The following is a 12,297-nucleotide window of genomic DNA, read 5'->3' on the forward strand; positions in this document are numbered from 1 at the left end:
ATGAATAACATTTAGAGCATAGATTTTGTGGTTTGCTGGACTCCACCTGGAGTTCCCACCAACTCTTTGGAAAGCACCTTTCTTCTGTTCTTTAGCAACAGAAGCGCAATGATGTCTCATGAATCACACTTCTGCCACGTTAGAGCATGGTGGGAACCAGCCACTCATTGGCTCCTGAATAACAAATCTTCTTCCCTTTGAGGTGAGGGCTCTGTTTTTCATTCACAGAAAAAAAGGGTTCCAGAAAAAGAAAAAACATATTTGTAAAATACTGCTATAGTCCACTAATTTCTTTAATGCCAGAAAATAAACAAGTAGAGTTTATTTGACTTTTAGACATTTTCTCAAACACAAGTGTTTATAGGACACAAAGTTCTTCAAATTCTCAGTGTCTGGCACAATTATAGTACATTCTAAAATTTTGTAGACAAAACCAGCCAATGAAAGTTAAAAACAAACAAAAACTATATTATACTATGACTTAGATACATCTTCCATGCAAATTAAATATTACATCACAGGTATAAATTATTAGATCAGATTCTTAAGGTTTCTGCATCTCAATAAAAACATGAAAATCTATAAACTAGTTAACTAGCTTGCAGTTCCTACCTCTCTCCTTAGCTGATGTCTGGGGTTTTCTTTCCAAATATCTGCACCTTACCTGTCAGTTCTTTAAGTGGTTTTCCACTTAAGTTGCTTTTCTGTTAACATTCTACATGTTGTAAGCCACGCCATTCATTTTGTAAGTCTTAATACTTGATGATTCCCAACTTCACTTCTATCACAAAGACACCACTACTACGATTTTGACCTATGTATCAAACACGTCCTTCATCTTAATCCTCATCCCACTCTTTACTCAATATTAAATTTTATTTTATTGGTGGGTGATATTGGAGTTTGTACCCAGGGCCTCCTAGGTGCTAGGCAAAGACCCTGCTACAATACTACCTACTAACCCTCATTTCCCTCTGTATCTAATAATTACTCAATTTTCATTACCATTTCATTCCCATCGTAAGGCTGCTTCATCAGAAAAACACGTTCTAAGGTGTAGTGTCTGGGGCATATTTCTTTCCTGTATGGTCCCACGATACATTCTATTTTTCCCATCACATCATTCTAGCATGTTACATTCTGTGTTTTCACCATATTATAAACTGAGACCATATATGCATTTTATTTCATTTATCACTAAATCCCTAGTACCTATTTAAATTTTCCAATTTACATATTTATTTTTGAGATAGGATCTTGTCACATAGTTCAAACTGAGCTCAGAGTCACTGCACTGCTCAGGCCATGGATGATCGTCTGACCTCCACCTTCCCAAAGCTGACATGACAGATATATATTACTATACTTGTCCCTAGTAAATATTCTGTGAATAAAGTATTTAAATGAACAATGTCCAGTTTGATATATTTATTATACTGCCAAATAGGACATGAAACAGAAATCTTGATATTATATCCAGGAAACAAAAGAGCAAAAGATTAATGGTACAATTGTTTAAGAAATATGTTAATCACTTAGGGCTGGAGGCACAAATCATAAAAGAATGTGTAATTTACATGCTCAAGGGTCTGGGTACAATCTCCAGCATCTTCAAAAGAAATAAAACAAACAAAAAACAATTATTTACACAGACTTATGTCCATTGCCATAAATGATCACCTTTAGAAACTGTGTTACCCTTTAGCATATCAAGGATAATTAACATGTTGCATGTTATTTAAAAGAAAGAAAAGCAGAAAGTGAGGGGACTGTCATTGTTACAGTGTGAACTATCGTCCACATGCTTCTGTTGTGAAGACATCTTCTCAAGTTGGTGGTGCTCTTTAAGGAACCCAAGGAATCTTTATGAGGTCAGGTAAATGTGTGTGTGTGGGGGGGGTGTCACTGAAGGGAGCCTAGGAAGGTCTCCTCCTGGCTGTTTACAGTGCATTGTCTCCATATGTTTCTGTGCTGGGAACTGGGCTCCTCTGTAAGCTTTCTCTGCCATAATAGGTCGAAAACATCCAAAACTTTGAGTCAAAATAAATCTTTGCTGGCTTAATTTTTTAATGTCAGATTATACGATGAGAGAGATGCAGAAGTAACTAATTAGGGATGAAAGAGCCACTTGCTGACAGAACTACTAAATTGATAGCTTGATAGCTATTATGAGCCAGGTGGTGAGCAGTTTCAATACATAATTTTACATGTACATCCATCTCAAAGTAAGAAAAACAAAAAAGCATTGGATTAAATACTAATGCTGAGAAACTAAAAATGTATACAAAGAAAATCACTTTATCATATGCTCAAAGTGATGAAAAAATAAATGTATACATTTTCTGCCTGCTATTGCACACACAAAAAAAACCTTATATATACTCTGTGCATACCTGTGAATGCTATTATAACTTAAATTTCTAGTCATTAGTCCTCATGGCTATGTGGTACAGCATGGGATTTATCTGCTTAGGGGCCTGGGCAAAATCTCAGGCATACAATATAGGATACAATGGGCAACAGCCATTGTAAACTTTCATGACGTGATATGCAATGGGTTTTAATGTACACTAACTTTCAACTTTCATAAGCAAAGTAGTACCCAAAATTAAGGCTCAGAAAATTTAGAAGTGACTCTAAAAAGTAAAATGGTCTTTCATGGAAGATCTGAGCAAAACATAGAGCCATAATTGCCTTCGTTTCAGCCATCCTGTGGCCTCTCATAAACTATGCACAATGAAGAGCAAAGCTCCACAGTAAACAGAGGCCTTGAAGATGCGATCAGGTAACAGAAACAACTCGGAAAATGACATGAATGAATGTTCACAAAGCTGAGACACTTTTCCACACAACTATACTATACGGGATTACATTGTGTTCTACCATTTTGTGTTCAACACTAATTTTTAAAACTATCATAAATAATTTTAAACTATTCCTTTGAAGGTCACTACATCTGGAGGTGAGGGTCAGCAAGAATGACAACAGGCCAAATACCTGCGGTCTCTCATCCACCAATAAAACTTTATTTACACATCACCCTGAAATATCTACAGTGTCCGTTCCCAATGCTGGTGCTGGGTGTCTGCTATATACAGAAAAAAGAGTGATTTGAATTTTCCCAAAGAAGTATTTAGGATGTAACCTCAACTGCGATTAGAAACGGGGTACTGTTTCTCCTTGAAATATTCCCTAGTTTAGCAAAGTTGAAAAGGGGAAAAATGAAAAGTTGGTAGAGAAGGTAAATTAACTCAACTTAATCATCCTACAAAGTCTGTGTATGAGTTACTTGTTGGTGCTCTGCTGGTGTGATGGTGTGAATGAAAGTGGCACAATGGGCTCTTGGGGATGACACTATTAGGGGGGGAAGCCTTCCTGGACAAGGTGTGGCTTTGTTGGAGGAGGTATGTCACTAGAGGGGGGGCTTCGAGGTCTCAGGAGCTCAAGCCAGGCCTAGTGGCCCAGAGTTCTCTTCCTGCTGCCTGTCGAGTGGATCATTTGTCACCAGCACTATGTCTGCATGCCACCATGCTTCCTACTATGACAACAACGACCCAATCCTCTGACCTGTAAACCATCCCAAATTACATGTTTTCCTTTGTAAGAGTTGTTGTGCTCATAGTATCTCTTCACAGCAACAAAACCTTAACTGAGACAGAAGGATACTGATAAAAAGCAACTTAGAGGTGAGCTGGGTTTATTCGAGCTTAAGGTTCCAGTCCATCACTGTGGGAAAGGTGTGTAGCAGAAGTACCAAACTAGTCTGGCAGGAAGCAAGGTGATCAGGGTGAACATTTCATCTTCTCACAGGAAAGAAGTAGAGGGAGAATGGGAAGTAGGGCCAGATTGTAAATCTCTAAACCTGTCTAGGAGACATACTTCCTCTAGCAAGGACTAGCATCTACAGATCTATAGCTTCTCAAACAATGCTTCTAGCTAGGGACCAACCATTCAAACAGGTGAGGCCATTGAGGATATTTCACATTCAAACTGTTATATATATATACACATACATATATATATATATATATATATGTATATATATATATATACATACACATACTATATATGTATGTCATGTATGTATGTCAAAATACCATATAATGCATAAATATGTAAATGCAATAAAATATAAAGTCGACATAATTATTTTAATGACTCCAGTTGTCCTCTTTAAACTTTAGGTAGAAAATCTTTATTTCTTTAAAATTATTAAAGATAAATTACTGAGTCAGTCTCTAAGATGATAGCTACAGTTTCCTTAAAACAGCCCAAACCTATGATGGTTAATGTTGGTTGTCAATTTGGCAGGACGCAAAACCACCTAGGAGACAAATCTCTGAGCATATTTACTAGGGGGTTTCTTGATTGGATTAAGTGTCCCACTGTGGGAACACCAGTTTGTGCACTGGACTGTAAACTGAGCTGAGCGTGAGCACCCCTCTCTCTCTGCATCCTGTCTGTGGATGCCATGTTACCAGCTGCCTCATACTTCTGTTGTCATGACATCTATTCCCTGATACTGTGAGTCAGATAAAACGTTCCTTCCTTCAGCTGTTTTTGTCAGGTGCCATTCATGGCAACTATGATGTAACTAACACAAATCCCAAATCTGCATGGATCTAGAAGGAAAAATATTTCTTCCTCCAGGTTATATACCAAAACTAAACTTCTATAAGTGAATTATCTTTTTTCAGTCAGGCTGAAGGCTGGTCATAATACCCAGTGGATGCATTTAAAAAAAAAAAAAAAAACACCTAAATAAGCATTAGAATGTCAGGCTTAAATTCAGACCCATGGCAGTTCCAGAAAAGAAAAAGAGAACAGAAATATTATAAGAAACTGTTTGACTTGAATTTCCATAATGAAAGAACTTTTGTTATGAAAGTACCTAGCAAAGCAATGTAAAAATGTTCAAGCCAAAGCTCGTTATGGTGAAAATTCCAATATTGAGATAATAAAAAAAGATTATAACATGTTTTCCAGAAGGAAAAACTATCACATGCAAAAGGTATGACAACTATAATGTTGAAGCAGAGACTGGATGGGGAAGACAGGAGACTACAGTATCATTTCACTTGTAAAACACCACACAGAGACTGATACGCACATGAAGCAATACTAATGTAAGTGAGTACTAATAGATAATAAAGGGCCCAGGGAGGCGAGCCTGTGATAGACCACTTGTGCAGCATGCATGATGCCCTGGACTTGATGACTAGTAACACGGAAGTAAACAAAAAACACAAAATAAATGAATAAAGGCAAAATGAACAAAGGTTTACTACACACCAGGCATTCTATTCTGTTGAAATATATTAACTTATATATTACTTAGCTCCCACTGCACCGCCGAGTCAGTGTCCAGCCTTCTGAGCACACTCATTTTACTATGTGATCTAGCCTCTCCAAACTAAAGGGAAAGTTAATTCTTAAAAGAAGGAAAGAAAACACTATTTGCATGTTCCCTACCTTGTCAATCTGTTTCCAGACCAACTAAAATTAAAAGTCTCACATGGTCAATCAAAAGACAAATGTCATGCTACTCTCCTAAGCCACCAAATAACATGTGTGTGTGTGTGGGGGGGGGGTTGAAAGTTGACAGTATTTGCTAATACTTCATTATTTATTTGCTTATTTATTTGTATAAAAGTACTTTACATAGTATGCTTATGACTTGGCACTAAGCAAAAGTACACAGCCTAGATTCCCTGGGCTGAATGCACTGCCAATCCTCATCCTAAACATAGAAAAGAAGTTGCATACTTGTACATCATCACTATAGACTTACATACAGGAGAAATAACACAAAATTTCATTAGGGTTAAAAGGGGCACAGCTGCTGTTTTTCTAAATTATCCCATCTAATCTTGTCACATTCTTCTAGCCAGATGTCAAAACATTCCCTAGGCTAATTCTCTAAGTCATTTACATAACAAATACAGAGAAGTGGGGGGAAAAGCCACACCTCTTACTCTTCTTGCCTTACAGTCTTTACCTTATATCAGAACTACACAACTGCTCTGTGCTTTTATATGCTTCTGCAGTTGGCTTCATGCATAGTTTACCACCTTTCATGACCTATCTTCTGGTTTGTGTTAATCCATTACTTCAGGGATTCTGGTTTTAACGCAAGAAAGAGAAAGAGAGATGTACTGCTTTTGAGTAATTGTTCTCTTTCTTGGCAACATCTCTCTTGGGACTAATGAGTCAGACTCTAATATCTAAAGACACCTTCAGAATGCATCCGGCATTCGCCTCCAGTACCGTTTTCTCTTGAGTTTCTCTTACTCATGCGGCCCTCCATCACTTCTTCGTGTTTATGCCTGTCAAGTCCCTTAGCTGTGACACTTGTGTCATGAGGGGATCTGGTTTGTATTTGGTTGCTCGATGGTAGCTGCAGCAACCAGAATTGTCCTGAGGCATGAGTGATCGAAACATCCTCATCTTTTCCCAGCATCCTTGTGCACAGGGACGCCTGACGTTGATCTGTGTTACAGAGTTCGCAGTGCTTCCACAGTGCTTCCAAGTGTCAGTCAAGTGTCACAGTGACCCCCCCCCCTCCAAAGCCCTCCCTCCCGGGGCAGGTGGGACACCTGACAACCCAACCTCCAGGGGTGCGCGCACGCGCTCAGGCACTTACCGTCTCCTTGGCAGCAGCCACCGGGATGGGCAGCAGCCCCCTGCCGCGGGGCGATTCGTCCAGCTCTGGGGCCACTAGCTCCGAGGGGTCGGCTCTGGGGTCCCCATACAGCTGGTAGCACACAAGGCCGACCAGCCCCCCGCCCGCTGCCGCCGCGATGCTCAGCTCACCCCAGCGCCGCCGCCGCCACGCCGCCTCCGCTACGGCCCCCTCGTCCTCTTCCCGGCCGGAGAAGGGCCGACCCGACATCCCCGGAGCCGTCCCCGCAGGCCGCCCCCATGGCGAGAGGAATGGCTGCTGAGGGGCGAGCGTCGGCGAAAGCCGAGGCGGCGGCCACAGAAGCCTCCGCAGCGCAGCCATAGCGGGAGCTGCGGGCCCAGCCGTGGGGAGTGGGGGCGGGAGAGGCGGTCTGAAATCTCGCGAGAAGTCGGAGCAGCGCTAGCGCTTGGAGCGGACGAGCTGTCGACCGTAGCCGGGACCCGGCTTACCCGAGAGCAGCCTTTGGATACAGGCGCACGTTGGAGAGAGCTCGAGGGCCGCCCAAGTCCAGGCTGTTCTCCATCGTGCTTCCCCAGCCCCGCCACGCAGTAGTAGAGGACAGTGCCCGTAGCCACGGCAACTAGCAAGGGAGCCCAACACCCGTGAACCGCTGGCCGGCGGAACTCCAGGAGCCGAGGCTGCGGGGTGACTCGGCGCCCCTCGGAGAGAGGCCCGGCTGCTCTCTGTGTTCTGCTCCGTGCTGGATCCTTACACGGTCCGAGTGCTCTGTGGTTGCATGCTGATGTTTGCTTCAAGTCATAAAGACCGCAGTTCTGAATTAATATTTGTGGGCTACATAAGGATGGCTTCTGGACTTTGGGCAAAGACAGGCTAATGATTTATAATTAGTGTTAATATTTTTAGGAAACACTAGTATACCTGAGAACCATTGCTCAATGTAGAGGAGGCCAAAGGGGAAAAATGGAAAGAATCAAAGGAGGAAGTTGATCGTGGAGAAGGATTAATTCAAAAACAAGTCCTGAGATTTTGAGATTTTTAGGAGCTAGCACATTAGATAGAGCCTTCAATCTCAGTTCTCACAGTCCCATAAGGAAGTTCACCATTATCCACTGCCACAAGTCCCTGGCCTGATGGTCACATGACCCTTTGTTCTCAGGTATCTCTTTGTTGGCAGTAACCAAATTTTTAGCGATGCACATATATATTCTAACACCAAGGCCAGTAAAATTCTAACCATGACCATTACACCTACTTAGTTTTTTTTTTTTTTTTAACATACTCTTCACATCATCAAGGTCTTTGCTATTGGTGCTTTACTGCCCAACTCCTCTTGTGTAGTCCTTAAAATCCCCATCTTTGCTTGCCACCTATTGGCAGGGACTTCTACATTATTTAAAGAATAGTATGGAATAGCCGCTCAGACTTACTACCAGTAAAGCTTCCCCCTCCGCCACCCAGAGCAAGCAAACTCATCTTATTGTCCTTCTTTTGTTCATTTGTCGTGGTGGTTTGAAGAAAAAACGACTCCCATAGGTTCATACAGAGTGGCACTATTAGGAGGCGTGGCCTTGTTGGAGTAGGTATGGCCTTGTTGGAGGAAGTGTGCCACTGGGGGTGGGCTTTGAGGTTTCAAACGCACAAGCCAGACCCAGTATCCCTCTCTACCTGGTGTCTGCCCATACAGATGTAGAACTCTCAGCTCCATCTATAGCACTGTGTCTGCCCGAACACTGCCGCACTTCCTGCCATGATGATAGTGGGCTAAACCTCTGAACCATAAGCAAGCCCCAGTGAACTGTTTTCCTTAATAAGAGTTGAGGTCATGATGTCTCTTCATAGCATACAATGTTGACTAACACAGAAGTGACAATGACTAAAGCTCCATAACCATCAAAGGGTGTCTCCTGGCAGAAAAGAGGTGGCTAGTCCAGTACTAATCATCCATTACACAACCACAATACCAGAGTATCAAAACAACTAACGACCTTCTGAAAACTGTTAGCAGTATTCACTAAGACTCAACATACGCATACCCTGGGGCCCAGTAATTCTACTTGAAATAGCATAAGTGACTATTTTAAGTATTCAGAAGACATAGATGTGTATGCAAAGCAGCACCACTTGTAATTGTCAACAGAATATAAGCTGCTACTATGTCCTTCAATGAAAGTGTGAATATAAAGAAAATAGTTTATCTGAGCAATTGGGTAGAATCAATAAAAAAAATTCTAAACTGTAATTACAAATGTGATCATATTGATTAATTTCATAGGATAAAACTGAGTCTAAGATGTCAAACACAAAATCTCATTTATGAAGCTGGAGTGATGGATTGGCTGTTAAGAACTGACAAGTCTTTCTGAAGACCTGGTTTGAGTCCTGGCACCCACACAGTGGCTCACAATTGTAACTCACAGGGGAAACGGTATCTGTTTCTGGCCTCCAGGGCACAAGGCACGGATGCAGTGTACAGATGTACATGAGGGCCAAATAGTCATATGCACAAAAATAAATTTAAAAATTAAACTCATTTATTCTTTTGTGTGTATGTGCGTGTGCACAAGTGTATATAAGTCTTGTGCATGTAGAGGTCAGAAGACAACCTTTGGGCATTGGTTCTCTCCTTCCATGATATGGGTCATGGCAGTCAAACTCAGGTTTTCAGGCTTGGCTATAAATGCCTTTGACCTCTCAGCCCTATGTATTTATTTATTTATTTATAATATTAGAACTCAGGGTAGTAGGTATCCTTAGTAGATGATGCTGACAAGACTAGATAAGGAAACTACTAGTTAAGTTAACTACTTTCAGAGTCCCGTGAGTATTCTGGGTAGATGAGAGAGTGTCTTCATTCTGAATATTCATAGAGTTATACTCTCAAAATTTGCAAGTCCTTTTTGTATATATCATGACATAAAATTTTTATAGTTTAAAATTTTGCTTCTTGATGCTCTTACACCTTACCAGCTAGAAAAATCTTATAGAGTTACAAGATCTAAATTTAGGACCATATGGACCTCAGTGTGAACTAAAACAATAAAATTAACTGAAGTGTTCAAAACTAAAGGGAAATGTGGACAATCTTGACATAGACTACAGAGCATTAATCAATATACTGGAAACCACAGAAGATGGTCACTAGCTATTTTTTGCTTGTTTATAAGAAAAGCCAAAAGGATTTGTAAGCAAATGCTCACTCTTTTGTGGCCTGCAATACTCCCTTCTCAAATGCCCGTATGGACAGGATCAGTAGGTACCTGGTCTTAAGATGTATCATAGCTAATGCACACTGCAGTCCCTGGCACCGACCCCAGACTGTCATATGTTAGTTGGGAAATTGCTTTAAGGGCGGATGTCTAAACAGAAGGACAACCTTCAGAACAGGTGGACAGGAAAGAGGGGAGTGATAGACAGGCAGCAAGGGGAATTCAGTGTGTGTGTAAATGCCTGGAGAAAATTAGTGGATTAGTATACCAGTTTCATCTTTTGCCAACATCTTGGATCTCATGTTATTTACCCAGAATTTGGATGAAGTAAAAATTTCAGGATAAGCTTAGAATTCACATGAAAAAAAATTAGGGATGAGTAGGTCTGCAAAGGGTGAGTGAGCACCATGGTTTCTTCAAAACTCCTCCAAAAAGATGATGGAGACCACAGCAGGAACAGACAGGTAAATGAGAAAAGGTTTTGCTATTTTTTTTTTTTAAAAAGAAAGGTGCAATCAGTGACAGCAAAATAAACAGGCAGTGGGGTTCACCATGCTTTGTATTCATTCTTAGCTAATGGATGTAAATTATATCAACTCGTAATGTGCTCTACCGAATGATAAGTCTCTATAATTCAGTGTTCGATCCCATCCACGGTGATTAACTGGATCACCAGTGGTGGTGAAAACTTTTTGGAAATTTCAACAACTGACACACGAATGAGACAGGGTGAAGAAGACAGCAGTGAGGATTTGTCTCCAGACACAAATGGCCAAATGCGTTTGCTCATCTTTAATGAAGAGGAAGACCCCAGTTCTTCTCACTTTCACCAGGTTGTTCATTAAGTTCAGCAGCCTTCACACTACCACTTTACTGTTTCTTCTTTCAGAATGTGGGAACTCTTCAAGCCTGCAAACACTGCTTGGGCTCAGCATACTATTCACACCAGGTAGAGGCCATCGTGGCTAGATCTTTAAGAATCTACTTGAAAGCAATATTTTTATTTTACAATACCAGGAAATGAGGGTGTTGTATAGGCGAACAATAATTTTTAGATTTGACCAACATGGGTTTCAAATTCATATATCAGTGATGTAATGCATTTAACTGCTGCTTAAATTTATTCCACTTAAAAATCTGTATATTATCCACATGATGCAATATTTGAATCTAAATTATTCAATGTGTTTTTTCTTTTATATATAATAAATTACTGTGTCTCAGAAATTAGGGATTGGTCTCGATACAAAGTTTGAAAGTACAGGTGTTCCTAAATGCTTTGGCAACTGAAGTTTATCAAAACCCACACACTTCAAAAATGGCTTTCAATTTGTCAAGGTCATCTCAAATCTTGTGCTCAGCCCCTTACAAACCTCAAATGACCACATCAAGGGGAAAGACGTAGACCTTTCACTTAGCGATAAGACTTTATAGGAAACCACTAGACAATCTACCATAACATCATTACAAAGGTGTACAGGTATCTTTAAACAAGATAAAATTCTAGAATAAAGAGGTCTGTTCCTCCACCCATGAGTGCAATATAAGGGAACCACATTTGACTAGAATCTTGTGGGTTTTTTTTTGAGGCATATACTTTGATCAAGGTTTCTGACATAGAGACTTATGTTCTGTGATACCCACAATTAACCACTGCACTCATGGCTACAGTGAACTATGAAGGTTACACTGACTTACTGATATGCTTCAGAAGAGTTTCTATTTATGATGGATTTGTTGAGATGGAAGAGTACAATTAAAGTCAACCCACAATGTTCAAGGTATTTTCCAAGAAAGAAAGAAAGAAAGGAAGGAAGAAAGAAGGAAAGAAAGAAAGAAAGAAAGAAAGAAAGAAAGAAAGAAAGAAGGAAAGAAAGAAAGAAAAATGATCTTTCGAATTGGAAACTATCCCAGCGAAGAAGGAAGGGTTGAAACAGTCTTATCAAGACAGAAGCTGAGCAATATCATCTCAAAATGGGGTACAAATGCTCCTTTGGTCTTATTTCAAGTCTGTTTATTTAAGTGAAGTCTCCTTCAAATGTTTTTTTTTTTCTTATCACTATGCAGGCTGACAGGACATTAATCCAGAAGAGACTACTACACAAATGTGGCCCGTACCTTCAGGAGGGACCCCTTTTCTTTTCTGCAGAATGTTTAATTCACACTCATTTTTTTTCATTGAAATGCAATTGACAGGTATCGAGAGTCTGGATTGCTTAGCTGTCAAAAGTACCAATCAGATAGTTTTGGCAAAGTTCAAGGTAGACTATTTCTGTTACCTCAGCAAGCTTCCTTCAGCCCCTTCCAATTAATTCCCTACCTTCCATATCCAGAAGGTAACCCTGATCTGATCTGATGGCTATAATAAAGTTAATTGTCTTTGTATCCTGTGGTACTTACCTTTTGGGAGTTTTATATAAATTGACGTTACCATTTTCAATCAACCTG

At 40.4% G+C, this 12,297-nt stretch overlaps 2 protein-coding genes across 5 annotated transcripts in view; one reads left to right on the forward strand and one right to left on the reverse strand.

Moving 5' to 3' along the window:
- Micu3 (mitochondrial calcium uptake 3) overlaps positions 1 to 7,021 on the reverse strand; it is a 90,548-nt gene extending 83,527 nt beyond the window's left edge. For 3 of the 5 annotated variants that reach the window (NM_001436586.1, NM_001436585.1, NM_001436584.1), the window contains exon 1: positions 6,644 to 7,019. In NM_001436586.1, the coding sequence (NP_001423515.1) occupies positions 6,644 to 7,003 (360 nt within the window). In that variant the 5' untranslated portion in view covers positions 7,004 to 7,019. Of the gene's footprint in view, positions 1 to 6,643 lie in introns of all 5 variants that reach the window. The other 2 variants (XM_087588814.1, XM_087588813.1) reach the window with 1 other exon arrangement.
- The window catches only part of Erich1 (glutamate-rich 1), a gene marked incomplete at its 5' end in the record, with an annotated part of 52,793,804 nt that overhangs the window by 29,217,565 nt on the left and 23,563,942 nt on the right, over positions 1 to 12,297 (forward strand).

The sequence above is a fragment of the Rattus norvegicus genome, chromosome 16 (genome assembly GCF_021556685.1).
Source record: "Rattus norvegicus strain SHRSP/BbbUtx chromosome 16, alternate assembly SHRSP_T2T, whole genome shotgun sequence".
NCBI lineage: Eukaryota > Metazoa > Chordata > Mammalia > Rodentia > Muridae > Rattus > Rattus norvegicus.